Source organism: Gorilla gorilla, chromosome 3, assembly GCF_029281585.2.
Source record: "Gorilla gorilla gorilla isolate KB3781 chromosome 3, NHGRI_mGorGor1-v2.1_pri, whole genome shotgun sequence".
NCBI lineage: Eukaryota > Metazoa > Chordata > Mammalia > Primates > Hominidae > Gorilla > Gorilla gorilla.
In genome coordinates this window covers 55,585,333-55,598,812 of record NC_073227.2, presented here as the reverse complement: position 1 = coordinate 55,598,812, position 13,480 = coordinate 55,585,333, and the positions used below count along the sequence as shown (strand labels likewise).

The 13,480-nt window shown below is 39.1% G+C and overlaps 1 protein-coding gene across 3 annotated transcripts in view; it reads right to left on the bottom strand.

The window, feature by feature from the left end:
- The window catches only part of ATP10D (ATPase phospholipid transporting 10D (putative)), a 123,817-nt gene that overhangs the window by 7,466 nt on the left and 102,871 nt on the right, over positions 1 to 13,480 (bottom strand). For all 3 annotated transcript variants that reach the window (XM_063705257.1, XM_063705259.1, XM_063705258.1), the window contains 3 exons: positions 8,460 to 8,660; positions 4,939 to 5,019; positions 3,354 to 3,458 (listed from right to left, as the gene is read on the bottom strand). In XM_063705257.1, the coding sequence (XP_063561327.1) occupies positions 3,354 to 3,458; positions 4,939 to 5,019; positions 8,460 to 8,660 (387 nt within the window). The remainder of the gene's footprint in view (positions 1 to 3,353; positions 3,459 to 4,938; positions 5,020 to 8,459; positions 8,661 to 13,480) is intronic.

Genomic DNA, 13,480 nt, shown 5'->3' with positions numbered 1-13,480 from the left:
CTGTATCAAAACATCTCATGTACATAATAAATATATACACCTACTATGTACCCACAAAAATTTTAGAAATAAAAAAAAATTTAAATTCAAAAAGGAAGAAAAGTATATGCCTACTTTAAATGTATGAGGTTGGTGCAAAAATAATTGCGTTTTTTTTGGCACCAACTTCATAATATTAATATTCTCTGTTATAAAAGAGCTGAGTCTAGGGTTTGATTAATCTTTGTTATAAAGAGAAATTAGCAAGAATTACTGTGATAAAACATAATAGCATCAAATGAGATACCTCTTTGATATAATCGGAAGTATGAAAACAGAATTACCTTCACATTATGAGTATTTAGTGTTATTTAGTGCAGTATACAGTACTACCTAAAATCATGGTGTGTACTATTGGTGGCACATATGCTTTTTAGGGAAACAGTGCTTTATTAATCTCTTTTATTTTCTAGGGCTATAATTTTCAAATAAGATTAGATTTTCTTCTTTTCTCTCCTAATCTTGCAAAGTATTTCCTCATGGCAGATACCTTCACAAGAGTCACACAGACTGCTTATTTTTAAATAAAATGTACAAACAACTAGAAAAATGTTAGCTAACTCCTGGATTAAGATCTTCATGCTGCTAAAACAATAATTCCTTTTTTTTCTTTCTCAAATGTCTTTCCTTCTATTTGAGCCATTTTGCTCCATTTTTTTATCTCTTAAAACATGCTTTGGCCAGGCACAGTGGCTCATGCCTGTAATCCCAGCACTTTGGGAGGCTGAGGCAGGTGGATCACGAGACCAGGAGATCGAGACCATCCTGGCTAAGATGGTGAAACCCTGTCTCTATTAAAAATACAAAAACAAAATTAGCGGGGCGTGGTGGTGGGCGCCTGTAGTCCTAGCTACTCGGGAGGCTGAGGCAGAAGAATGGCGTGAACCCAGGAGGCGGGGCTTGCAGTGAGCAGAGATAGTGCCACTGCACTCCAGCCTGGGCGACAGAGCAAGACTCTGTCTCAAAAACAACAATAATAACAAAAACAAACAAAAAACAACAACAACAAAAAACATGCTTTTGGCAAGTGAGATAGTGACTTCATAGAGTTTACACATTTAAGTTAATTGATACAAAGAAGTGAAAGTCAAAGAATACTGGGTAAAAACCAACAGGGAAGTGGGAGGTGGCGATAAGATGGTGAATAAGAGCATGAAGGGAAAGAGTTTTATACTTTCAGAATGGCTGGCTTTTATTAACAAGAGACCTGCAGGGCCAGGATCTCTAGCCATGCATCCTCCAGCATAAGAAACAATTCTCTGATGATGCATCCTTTAAACAGCAGTCTCTGTTTATCTTTGACTCTAGCTTTCACAATGCTGCACTCCAGCATTGTGTGCAGTCTCGGCAAAATATTCCTCCCCTAGCCAAAGCCTGTGACTGAAGCTAGGGAAATAGGATTCCATCACAAGAGAGTAGACTTGGAGCACAATGGGGCAAGTGCAGAAAGAAAATAAATGGAGCCAGTTCAGACCAGAGGACCATCCTGACAAGCCTGACCATTAGTTTCTGCTCTGTGCATCTCCAGAGTCACTCTGGTTTCTCAGATATTTTTGCTTTTCTTTATTTTGTTTTATCATGGTTCTTCATTATATTTTTTAATAACTTTTCTATTTGTTCAGGTTATTCAGATGATGTTGCTCATAATCCGTGAACCCAAACTGATACACTTTATGTGTTAAATCCTCTGGCACACTAATAAATGTCAGAACCTTTGGCATTTTCTCAGGTGGCCACCAAAAGTACCAATGCAATTGCTTAAAAATTGAATAGGTATAAAAACAATCCCAAATATTTCAGTTCTAGAATTTCCTTTAATCTACCCATCTGGTATTTGCAGATATTAACCTTTTACTACATTTTAGCTTGTAATATTTTGTTATAGATGATTATAAGCAAAGCAAATAATGTCCAAAATAATCAGCCCTACTTTAGAAATTGTTATAAATAATTTTGTAATATAACTTCATATATTTTAAACTATAACCTTATTCAGCTATTTCCTATTTAAAATTCATATGTTATCAGGACGGTAAACATAACCCAAAAACTGGTTATTTAATCATTTATTTATCCATTCAAATATTTTTTGAGCACCTGCTGTGTGCCAGTCTTGTCCTTTAACACTGGTATACAGTGGTGAACAAAATAGGCATGAACCCTACCCTCGCAGAGAGCACAGTCTAATGCGGAAGATAAACATGAATAAGATAATCACATTTTTTTGTTTTTAGAGATGGTTTTTCTCTGTTTCCCAAGCTGGAGTGCAGTGGCATGATCATAGCTTACTGCAGCCTCCAACTGTTGGGCTCAAGTGAGCCTCCTCCTCAGTCTCCCAAGTGGCCGAGACTGCTGGCAGGTGCCATGACACACAGTTAGTTTTGTTATTTTTTTTAGAGACAGGGTCTCACTATGTTGCCCAGGCTGGTCTTGAACTCTTAGCTCCATGTGATCCTCCATCTCAGCCTCCCAAAGCTCTGGAATTGCAGGTGTGAGTCACTGCACCTGGTCTGAGATCATCACATAATTAAATAAATAATTATAAATTAAGATTAGTGTTATGAGTAAAAGCAAGAGAATGGTATCAGAGAATGGATGGTTAGGGAAAGGCTGTTGGGGGAAATTATATTTTTGATGAAATTTAAAAAAACATTTGCATTGGGTGAAGTGCAGGGATGCAAGGGGGAATGCAAATTACCTCCGTTAAAAGATATGCTAAGTGCCAAGATCCTGATGTGGTAATCAGTTCAATGTATTGAAGAAACTGAAAGAGGGATAAGGTGGTTCCAGCCCACAAATATGTGGAAATGAGGTTGAAGAGAGAAGTGCAGCGTCACTGCACCATCTTAGGGCTTTCATATTTTATTCCAAGTACAATGGGAAACCACTGAAGGGTTTTACCCAAAGGAGAGCCAAAAAAGATTTTTTCTATTATAAGGAAGGCATAAAATCATCCCTAAAGTCACTGTACCAGGATTATGATACAACACCTTTTTTCATTTTAACTAAAAGTAATCAGCTTGGTCTTGAAGAATGAAGGTTAAATATCCCTCCAGTCTTTCTCACATCTCCATGAACCCTCCACCACTGATACTACCAAAGGGAGCAAGGCAGGTGTTTTCCACTGTCCCCAGCTACACATCAACCTCAGCATAATGGCATTCAATGATCATCCAGAGTAGCTGTGATCACCCTTCTCCCATAGATTCATTACTCTTCTCATTATCACTTATCTTCAGGGTCACTGCTAATAGAAGACATATCCCCAAGCATAAAAGATTTTAGGCTACTTCAGAGGCAAGAAAACCACTCACCAAACTCTTGCTTTCAATGACCAGATGGAGGAGAATGATGAACAGAGCAGCTGTGTTCAGGGGGTTTCCAAATGCAAAGATGTCAATATCTGAGCCCTGGTAGGTCTACAAAGAGGGGACATTAGATGATCCTGGAGAGTTGTGCAACTTGGTGTGGGTAACATCACTTTATCTACAGCTCAACCAAGGCTTGAATCCCTTCTGCAAGGTCCCTGTGAACTGGCCATTTGAAATAAACTTGAACATTTCCACAAGTAAGAGACTGACTCTCTCCCAGACAGGGCATCTAATCTTCAGTTTTTTTCAACTGGAATTCCTCTTTATTCTGAATCATAATTGATCCTCTTGGAACCTTTTACTCACACTTCTAGCTTCTTAAGGTATAGATAAATTTGTTCTATTTAATAGAGCTACAAATCTTTGAGGCAGCTATTATAACTATCTTTCCTAGGAAAATATACCCTCCTTTCCTATATGTCTTCAAGTCCTTATGCTATTCCTCTAATGACACAATTTTCTCATGTTTCAGCATCATCTTCATTCTATTCTGAATATACTTCAGATTGTCTTGTTTATATTTCTCCTGAAGTGCAGTATAGCTAGAAAACTCTAGCAAGGCTAATTCAAATGATTTTATTTGAATAAAGAATAAAAATTGTCAATTTAGAAATGATCATCTTTTTCATTCTTAATACTGTGCTTCTATTAACACCACCCATGATAAAACAGGTGTTTTCTTTAGGAGAAGGGTATATGTGGATGAGCAGCTATATAATGCTGCTTTGTGTATTGTGTTAGCCTAAATTTTCTAAAATTAAAGTTTATACTTTTTTTGCTTTGTTACATTTCTTCCATTCTTTACCTGTAAAACAGATTTTACAGTTTTAAAGACATTACTTATGGAATCTTAAATTTAATGCTTTGAATATCATTCGAGTCGAATTAGCCCAGCACTCACTAATAAAAGCTTTCATATTCTGGCATTGCCTCTCTGATTTTTTTAGACAGGGTCTCACTCTGTTGTCTAGGCTGGAGTGCAGTGGCGCAATCACAGTTCACTGCAGCCTAGACCTCCTGGCCTCAAGCAATCCTCCTACCTCAGCCTCCCAAATAGCTGGGGCCACAGGTCCACACCACTACACTCAGCTAATTTTTAAATTTTTTGTAGAGATGGTGGCCTCACTATGTTGTGCAAGCTGGTTTCAAACTCCTCAACTCAAGCAATCCAACTGCCTCAGCCTCCCAAAATGCTGAGATTACAGGTGTGAGCCACTGTGCCCAGCCTGTCTGATTTTTGACTAATCTAATTATATAGCCAGACATCCAATTTTGTTCAAGTCGTTGATAAAAATTTTTAAGCAGTACAGAGTTAACAAGAGGCCTAAGAGGACGCAAACTATGTATGTCTATCTAAATTTAATCCATTACCTAACATATATTTTTGGGGAGATTATAATTTAGTCAGTTAATAATCAACCTGATTATATGAGCAATCTGCCCTCCTTTATGCTGAAATTGGTGGCAAAGTACAAAGAAGCATCATTGATTCATTAATAACAAATATACTGAGTGAACAAAGACTCACAAAATAAGGCACAAAGAAGCAGACCAGGCTTTGATAAAAAGCATCCAATAAGGTGATCCAGAAGGTATGGGGTAAGTATGCCTAGAAATGAAGCAGATAACGGGGAGGGAGTAAGATTAACAAGGGTCCAAGAAAAAAACAACACAAGCCAGTACTTACATTTGTTTCTCTGAGAGAAAGCTCCATTTCTTCAAGTGGTATTTGTCAACAGAGGTAAAGATAAGGGTAACTGAATGTGATGGGTTCACAAGTAAACATGATGAAAAAAATCCTTGAAGGAACATTTATTCAACTCATGTTGCCTTTATTACAGGATAAACTTTAAATCTAGCTGAAATACAGCCAGTAGTACTAACTTCTCCTTTCCCACTGATCAGAAAGTACTGTTTCAAAACTTCTCCAACTCTATCCATTTCTCTTTCTCTAAATTACTCCCTTCATTCCAATTCACCATCAACTGTCTCTATGAATGGCTGGATAGCCATCTAACTGCCCTCTCTGCTTCCTCCCCTATTCTCAATCCAATCTTCCAAAATCAGCCAGATGGTTTTAAACCCATTTCCCATTTAGAAAAAAAAGGCAGCTTGCTGCCAGCGCAGTATTCCTAAGGCAAATTGGAAATGGACTTAAAAAATGTAAACCAGGTCATGCCATCTCTCTAATTGATCAAACTGACTCCTTCCACTCCCTCCAATGACTTCCCACTGCATTTCCAACACAATCTATGTTTCTTCTCATGACCTATAAGGTCCTACATGGTTTGCCCACTCAATAGTTCTCCAGGGTTACTTCTTGCCATTTTGATTCTGCAACATGGACCTTCTTCATTCTTTTCCTCAAATGTGCCAAATCCATTCTTTCCTCAGGGATTCACCTGTGCTAGTCTCTCGGCCAGGAATTCTTTTCCTGGACCTCCTACATGAGCATTTCCTCATTACTTGTGTCCTAGCTCAAATACCACTTCCTCATACAGGCACACCGAACCAGTCTAAAAGCTGTGCCCACTCAGGCACTTACTACCATGGAAACCTGAGAAGTATCTCATCACCATCAGGAATAATTCTCTCTGTTTAATAAATGCTCTAGTTCTCTCAGTGGAATGCAAGCTCATAGAATAGAATGTTGACTCTTTTACTCAAGTGACTAAAGCAGTGTCTTGTACATACCAGGTGCCCAACAAATATTTATTGGGTTAATAAAGTATTCATATACAAGTTTTCATGTACTAAACTGCTTCCTACACAAATCTTAGAGAAAAAAAGAAAGAGTAAGAGACAATAGTCAAATGATTGAAAATGACTTTTCAAACAAGAGCCAACTCTGGAGTTGGATTCTGAGGCTGTGTGAAGGATTCTGAGGCTGCATTCAGATCCAGCAGGAAAGAGTGCTATCACTTATTAGTGATATCTGCCATGAACAAAATTGGAAAAACATGTGTCACATCCCTGAGCTAGTCTTTTCCTAACATGTTCTCAGTCTTGTTTTCTTCCAAATGCAGAGGCTGAAACTTCCTTGAAAATGTCTCACTGTCTCTTAAAGAACAAAGCTTTATAAATATACAAATTCTCCATATACATTCTTCCATTCTTTAGAAGAATATACTTGGAATTTTTACATCTATCCTTTTTTATCCCTTTGTTCTCTGGAAAATCAAAGCAATGAAGATTCATTGTTTCCAGTCCACTTTTCTCTGTATCTTCTTCTATTATTTCCTCATTGGATATGAAGGATATTCTGCCTGCCTTTCTTCCATAAAATCTCAGCAGAAGCCCAATCCAATGGTGGAAGAGAATGTGCCAGAGACAAAGGGGCAAGCAAAATGCCATTGGACAAGAGAGAACCACTTAGGGATAAGTTAAAATATAACTTCATGCATCTGGGGAAATAGAGGTTGCTCAAAGAACCTAGAGTAAAAGGAAAGAAATACAATTTCCCACAGTCACATGAGGAATAGGACTCACAAAAGTAAAGAGAGAAGGATCATGGTTAAGATAAATGAGAGGCTGGAGGGATTAACTCACGGGGTCCACTGGAAACTGAAAGGGGAAAGTCTGGACGTGAAGCCAAAGCCAAAAAAGAAGATTGTGGGTGAGGAGAGATGTGGGTGAGGAGAGATGTGGGTGAGGCTTTGTGGAAGGGAAGCTTCTGACTGCAGACTTCCAGACTCATCTTTAGAGGAGAGAGATTCTGTAGCTCTGGAGAGTATATTTCATGACACTGAACACAGGAAAACGACCCAAGCATAAAACATAATTTTGTTGGAGGCCAAGTTCAAAGAAAGGACAAATTTTAGAAGGTAAAGTCAATGAAATCAGTTACCTTTTATCAATAGCTACATGCTGGGAAAATCTGCCTGCTGTGATCATGTTTTATATAACTGGCCAGCTCACTAGAACAATGTGTACAAGGATTGGTGAGAGGATTCAACAACAGGAAACAATGATCTCACGTCTCCCAAGGATAAGGACAAATAACAATCTTTAGTCCATACAAATGGGCTTTTAAAACACAGGCTATAAAAACTTTGACTGAAAATCTCCCTCAACCCTCCTTTCCTCAGTGGATTTGGAATTTCAATTATGCCTGGGGCGTGGGACAAGCTTCTCTGACATCAACCACATGTTCTTGCATCCTGGCTTGAACTTTAAGTCAGACTGGACTCCTTTAGGAAAACCCATGTAGTTCCTTGGTCTGAATGGATTGGATGATATTAGAGGATTATAAGAACCCTTTCTTTCCTGAAAGCTGGATCTGTGATTTCTCTGTTGGTTGTTCTAGGTAGTGTAAGGACACTAAATGACTCTCCATTCCAGAAAGGCATTTCAAGTCAGAATAGTTAGACCGATGAAAATAAATGCATTATTTTAAATTTGGGATTTCCTCAAACTTCTGGTTAATTCTGGAGGGTAAAAATGACAACATTGAGAGCTTGCTATGGCTGGAAGTTGTACCTGTATTATCTTCCTTAATCCTCACTTCATTCCCATAAAGAACCTGCAGCACAGGCAAGTTAAAAAATTTACCAAGGTCACATACCGCAGAACCAGAATTTAAACTCAGAGTAAACATAACCTGTTTTTTCTAACGTATACCAAACCACTTTTTAGTGGTGGGATTTCTTGAAAAATTACTTAACCCCTTTGAGGTTCAGATTCTTTATCTTAGAATGGGACCAACACTAGGTTCTGTCTCAACGTGTTTTCATGAAGATAAATCAGACGGGGGATGTTAAGTAGGTAGCACAATAGATGGCAATGGGGTTTAGTAAATGTTAGATATTATTGGTTGTAAGATTCAAACTTTAGATTTCTTCTTCTAAGCACATAAGGCCCTTCATAGATTAATCTGTATTTACCTCAAAGTTAAGTAAGTGAATATCTGCCACATAAGTAGAGATCTTTTAAGACAATCAGATATTTCAAACAGTTCTGAGTAGACTGCAATATTTGGCTAACTAAGAAAACACACTGGCTTTGACAATGGATATGTATCCATCCAAGCACTCTTGCTTTAACACCTACCTCTGATTTCTGACCACTTTTGTAAAGTTCAGGCAGTTGCATGAGGGTCTCTGCAGACATATCTTTCTCCAAAACACCATAAATGACAGGAGGGGCAGATGTGAAGAGGAGGTTGAAGAAGATCAAAACCCAGTAATCAGTCATGGATGTTCCTGAAAATCCACAAAAGAACTGGTACCAGAAAAGGAGGTTCACATAGGCCTAGAGACACAAAGAAGGACATTCAGATCTTAGAATCAGTAATGTGTGCTATGATTACACATTCCAAATGCTGCCATTTTGAGCTGGGTGACCTCAGCCTCTCTGCAGTTTTCTTATATAAGATAGGACCAGAATTTACCTTGCAGCTTTTTTTGGTAAATATTTTATTAAATTAAAGTGCACACATGTATGTACACACACTCACACCCCACTTATTATGTGGTGCTAGCACTGTTCTAAGTGCTTTAGGAATAATTCATTTAATCATCATAACAACCTGGGAATTACATTGTTGTTGCCATTTTACAGGTCAGGAAATTAAGTGTAATTAACTGAATGTTAATTTAATTAAGTGTAATTAACTGAATGTTAATCCCAAAATTTATATGAAATCCTCTTGAAACAAAACTCCCTCTATCTAAGACCAGTGTCCTTTCCTGTGGTCTGCCCTACTTGAGAGCACAGAGCACTATCCCCACTGTGACAGTGTTAGGAGGTGGTACCTTTGGGAGGTGATTAGGCCATGACATTGGAGACCTCATGAATGGAATCAGTTTCTTTATAAAAGGGACCCCGGTGAGCTCTCATCATCTCATCTCTTTTTATGTAAGGATATAATGAGAAATCTACAATCCAGAAGAAAACCCGCACCAGAACCTGACCATTCTGGTACCCTCATCTGGATTTCCAGCCTCCAGAATAGTGGGGAAGAAATGTTGTTTACAAGCCACCTGTCTGTGGTACTTTGTTACAGCAGCCTGAACAGACTAAGATACTGAGGCACAGAGAGACTAAGAAACTTGCCCAAAGCCACATGTCTAATAAGTAGCAGAACCAGTATTCAAACTGAAGGATTCAACACTAGATGAAGAGAATCTAGCCCAGTGCCTGGCACAGACATGGAGTAGGCACAGCACAAATGTCCATTTTCTTGCCTTCTGGGTTCATAAATACGTAGTGGTGAAATGGAATGGTGCCAGCAGAGTGGTCAGCCATCCCAGTTTGCTTTGGACTGAGGGGTTTCCCAGGCCTTGGGATGCCCAGTGCTAAAACCAGGACACTCTCAGGAAAACCAGGATAGTTGGTGACCCTAGAGTCCAGGCACAGGCATTCTAAATGGTTTCCTGTAGTATTTTGTCTCAGACAAACTAAGTTCACTATAAAAAGCTCTGTGCTCTCGAGGAGGGCAGGCCACAGGAATGGACATTGGACTTAGAGAGAGTTTTGTCTCAAGGCTGGGGGATACTTCCAATTGATTCTTTGCCTTTAGGTCATTTCCCTAAACACCCTGAATTATTATTTCCTCCTCTGTAAAACGAGAGTTATACTACCTGAGGGCTTAGTATCAAGATCAAGTTAGAAAATGGTCATCATCGGCCGGATGCAGTGGCTTATGCCTGTAATCCCAGCACTTTGGGAGGCCAAGGCGGGCAGATCACTTGAGGTCAGGAGTTCAAGACCATCCTGGCCAACATGGTGAAATCCTGTCTCTCCCCGCGGCAAAAAAAAAAACCAAACCAAACAGAAATTAGCTAAGTATGGTGGTGTGTGCCTTTAGGCCCAGCTTCTCAGGAGGCTGAGGTGGGAGGTTAGCTTGAACTCGGGAGGCAGAGGTTGCAGTGAGCCGATATCATGCCACTGCACTCCAGCCTGGGGGACAGAGTGAGATCCTGTCTCAAAAATCAAACACACAAACAAGAAAGTAGTCATGATCTGTAAAGTGTCTCATTAAAAAAAAAATTATTGTCATCATTGATACACCAGAACCTCAGGACAAGGGCCACATTCCTTAGACTAGATTTTGAATTTCTTGATCTCTTGACCTCGTGATCTATCTGCTTGGGCCTCCCAAAGTGCTGGGATTACAGGCGTGAGCCACCGCACCTGGCCAGAATAGATTTTCTTAGTCTAGCGTCTATGGACATGGATCAGGACCAGTTTCTGAAAATGTATTGTTTGTGGTTTGGGATGCTATTCTGGGGGAATGAATCCATAGTCTTCACTGGCACCTCAAAGGTTGTCCAACATCCAAGAACCATGGTCTCAGAAAGATAAGCTAACTCTAATGGCTTCTGGTCCAAGACCTTTGCATAGCACATAAAATATGCATTGTTTAGCTAGGTAAATAAGAGATATCAATTAAGTCTGGAGATTATCAGTATGAATGGCCACTCAAGGATTACGGAGCAGGAAGACCACCGAGGTCCTGATTCTCTCTACTAACCAACACTCCCTCTCTTCGAGAGTGTATACCATATCCTCCTAATACTAGTATTTCTTTACTGTTGGATTCAATCTGGAGTTAAAAGGAGGTGAGGAGGTGAATGGATATTGCCACAATAGGGGAGAAGGTGAACAAATGCAAAGGTTTAAAATAAAAACTTGGGAGAGGGGCTCCTCTTTAAAAGCCATTGACCACTAAGTTCTGGAATTGTAAATGACAAGCTGCAGTTTTCCCCAGAAGCACATACTCAGGCAGAGATTTTATACATTTCAAATATTTTCCTAAAGTATCTGAGTTTTACTAAACTTTGACTAACTGCGCTAATTCTAATCAGTAAAGTCTTGAGAGATTCCTGAAAAGTGTATTGTGCTGCAGGAAAAAAAAAAATGTTCCCACTGATGGACATACACGTGCACACAGAGTTCTAAATTACACATTTGGGATCTCCTAAAAATGACTTTTTTCCCCCTAAAAATGGTATTTTAATAGAGTGACATCAACCCATGTCTACTACTAACATACTACATATGGACTTTAAAGACTAAGAGTGAATTTGGCCTAAAATTCACCATATTTACATAATTACCCCACTTAGAAAATACTTAAGGCCATTACATAATGGTAAAGGGATCAATTCAACAAGAAGAGCTAACTATCCTAAATATATATACACCCAATATAGCAGCACCCAGATTCATAAAGCAAGTCCTTAGAGACCTACAAAGAAACTTAGACTCCCACACAATAATAATGGGAGACTTTAACACCCCACTGTCAATATTAGACAGATCAATGAGACAGAAGGTTAACAAGGACATCCAGGTCTTCAGCTCAGCTCTGCACCAAGTGGACGTAATAGACATCTACAGAACTCTCCACCCCAAATCAACAGAATATACATTCTTCTCAGCACCGCATCGCACTTATTCTAAAATTGACCACATAATTGGAAGTAAAGCTCTCGTCAGCAAATGTAAAAGAACAGAAATCACAACAAACTGTCTCTCAGACCACAGTGCAATGAAATTAGAACTCAGGACTAAGAAACTCACTGAAAACTGCACAACTACATGGAAACTGAACAACCTGCTCCTGAATGACTACTGGGTAAATAACGAAATGAAGGCAGAAATAAAGATGTTCTTTGAAATCAATGAGAACAAAGACACAGTGTACCAGAATCTCTGGGACACATTTAAAGCAATGTGTAGAGGGAAATTTATAGCACTAAATGACCACAAGAGAAAGCAGGAAAGATCTAAAATCAACACCCTAACATCACAATTAAAAGAACTAGAGAAGCAAGAGCAAACACATTCAAATGCTAACAGAAGGCAAGAAATAACTAAGATCAGAGCAGAACTGAAAGAGATAGAGACACAAAAAACCCTTCAAAAAATCAATGAATCCAGGAGCTGGTTTTTTGAAAAGATCAACACAAAGATTAGACCGCTAGCAAGACGGATAAAGAAGAAAAGAGAGAAGAATCAAATAGATGCAATAAAAAATGATAAAGGGGATATCACCACCAATGCCACAGCAATATAAACTACCATCACAGAATACTATAAACACCCTATGCAAATAAACTAGAAAATCTAGAAGAAATGGATAAATTCCTGAACACATACACCCCCCACAAGACAAAACCAGGAAGAAGGTGAATCTCTCAATAGACCGATAACAGGCTCTGAAATTGTGGCAATAATTAATAGCCTACCAACCAAAAAACGTCCAGGACCAGATGGATTCACAGCCGAATTCTACCAGAGGTACAAGGAGGAGCTAGTACCATTCCTTCTGAAACTGTTTCAATCAATAGAAAAAGAGGGAATCCTTCGTACCTCATTTTATGAGGCCAGCATCATCCTGATACCAAAGCCTGGCAGAGACACAACGAGAAAAGAAAATTTTAGACCAATATCCCTGATGAACACCGACACGAAAATCCTCAATAAAATACTGGCAAACTGAATCCAGCAGCACATCAAAAAGCTTATCCACCACGATCAGGTCGGCTTCATCCCTGGGAGGCAAGACTGGTTCAGCATACACAAATCAATAAACATAATCCATCACACAAACAGAACCAATGACAAAAACCACATGATTATCCCAATAGATGCAGAAAAGGCCTTTGACAAAATTCAACAGCCCTCCGTGCTAAAAATTCTCAATAAAGTAGGTATTGATGGAACATATCTCAAAATAATAAGAGCTATTTATGACAAACCCACAGCCAATATCACACTGAATGGGCAAAACCTGGAAGCATTCCCTTTGAAAACTGGTGCAAGGCAAGGATGCCTTCTCTCACCACCCCTATTCAACATAGTGTTGGAAGTTTTGGCCAGGGCAATCAGGCAGGAGAAAGAAATAAAGGGTATTCGATTAGGAAAAGAGGAAGTCAAATTGTCCCTGTTTGCAGATGACATGATTGTGGATTTAGAAAACCCCACTGTCTCAGCCCAAAATCTCCTTAAGCTGATAAGCAATTTCAGCAAAGTCTCAGGATACAAAATCGATGTGCAAAAATCACAAGCATTCCTATACACCAATAACAGACAAACAGAGATCCAAATCATGGGTGAACTCC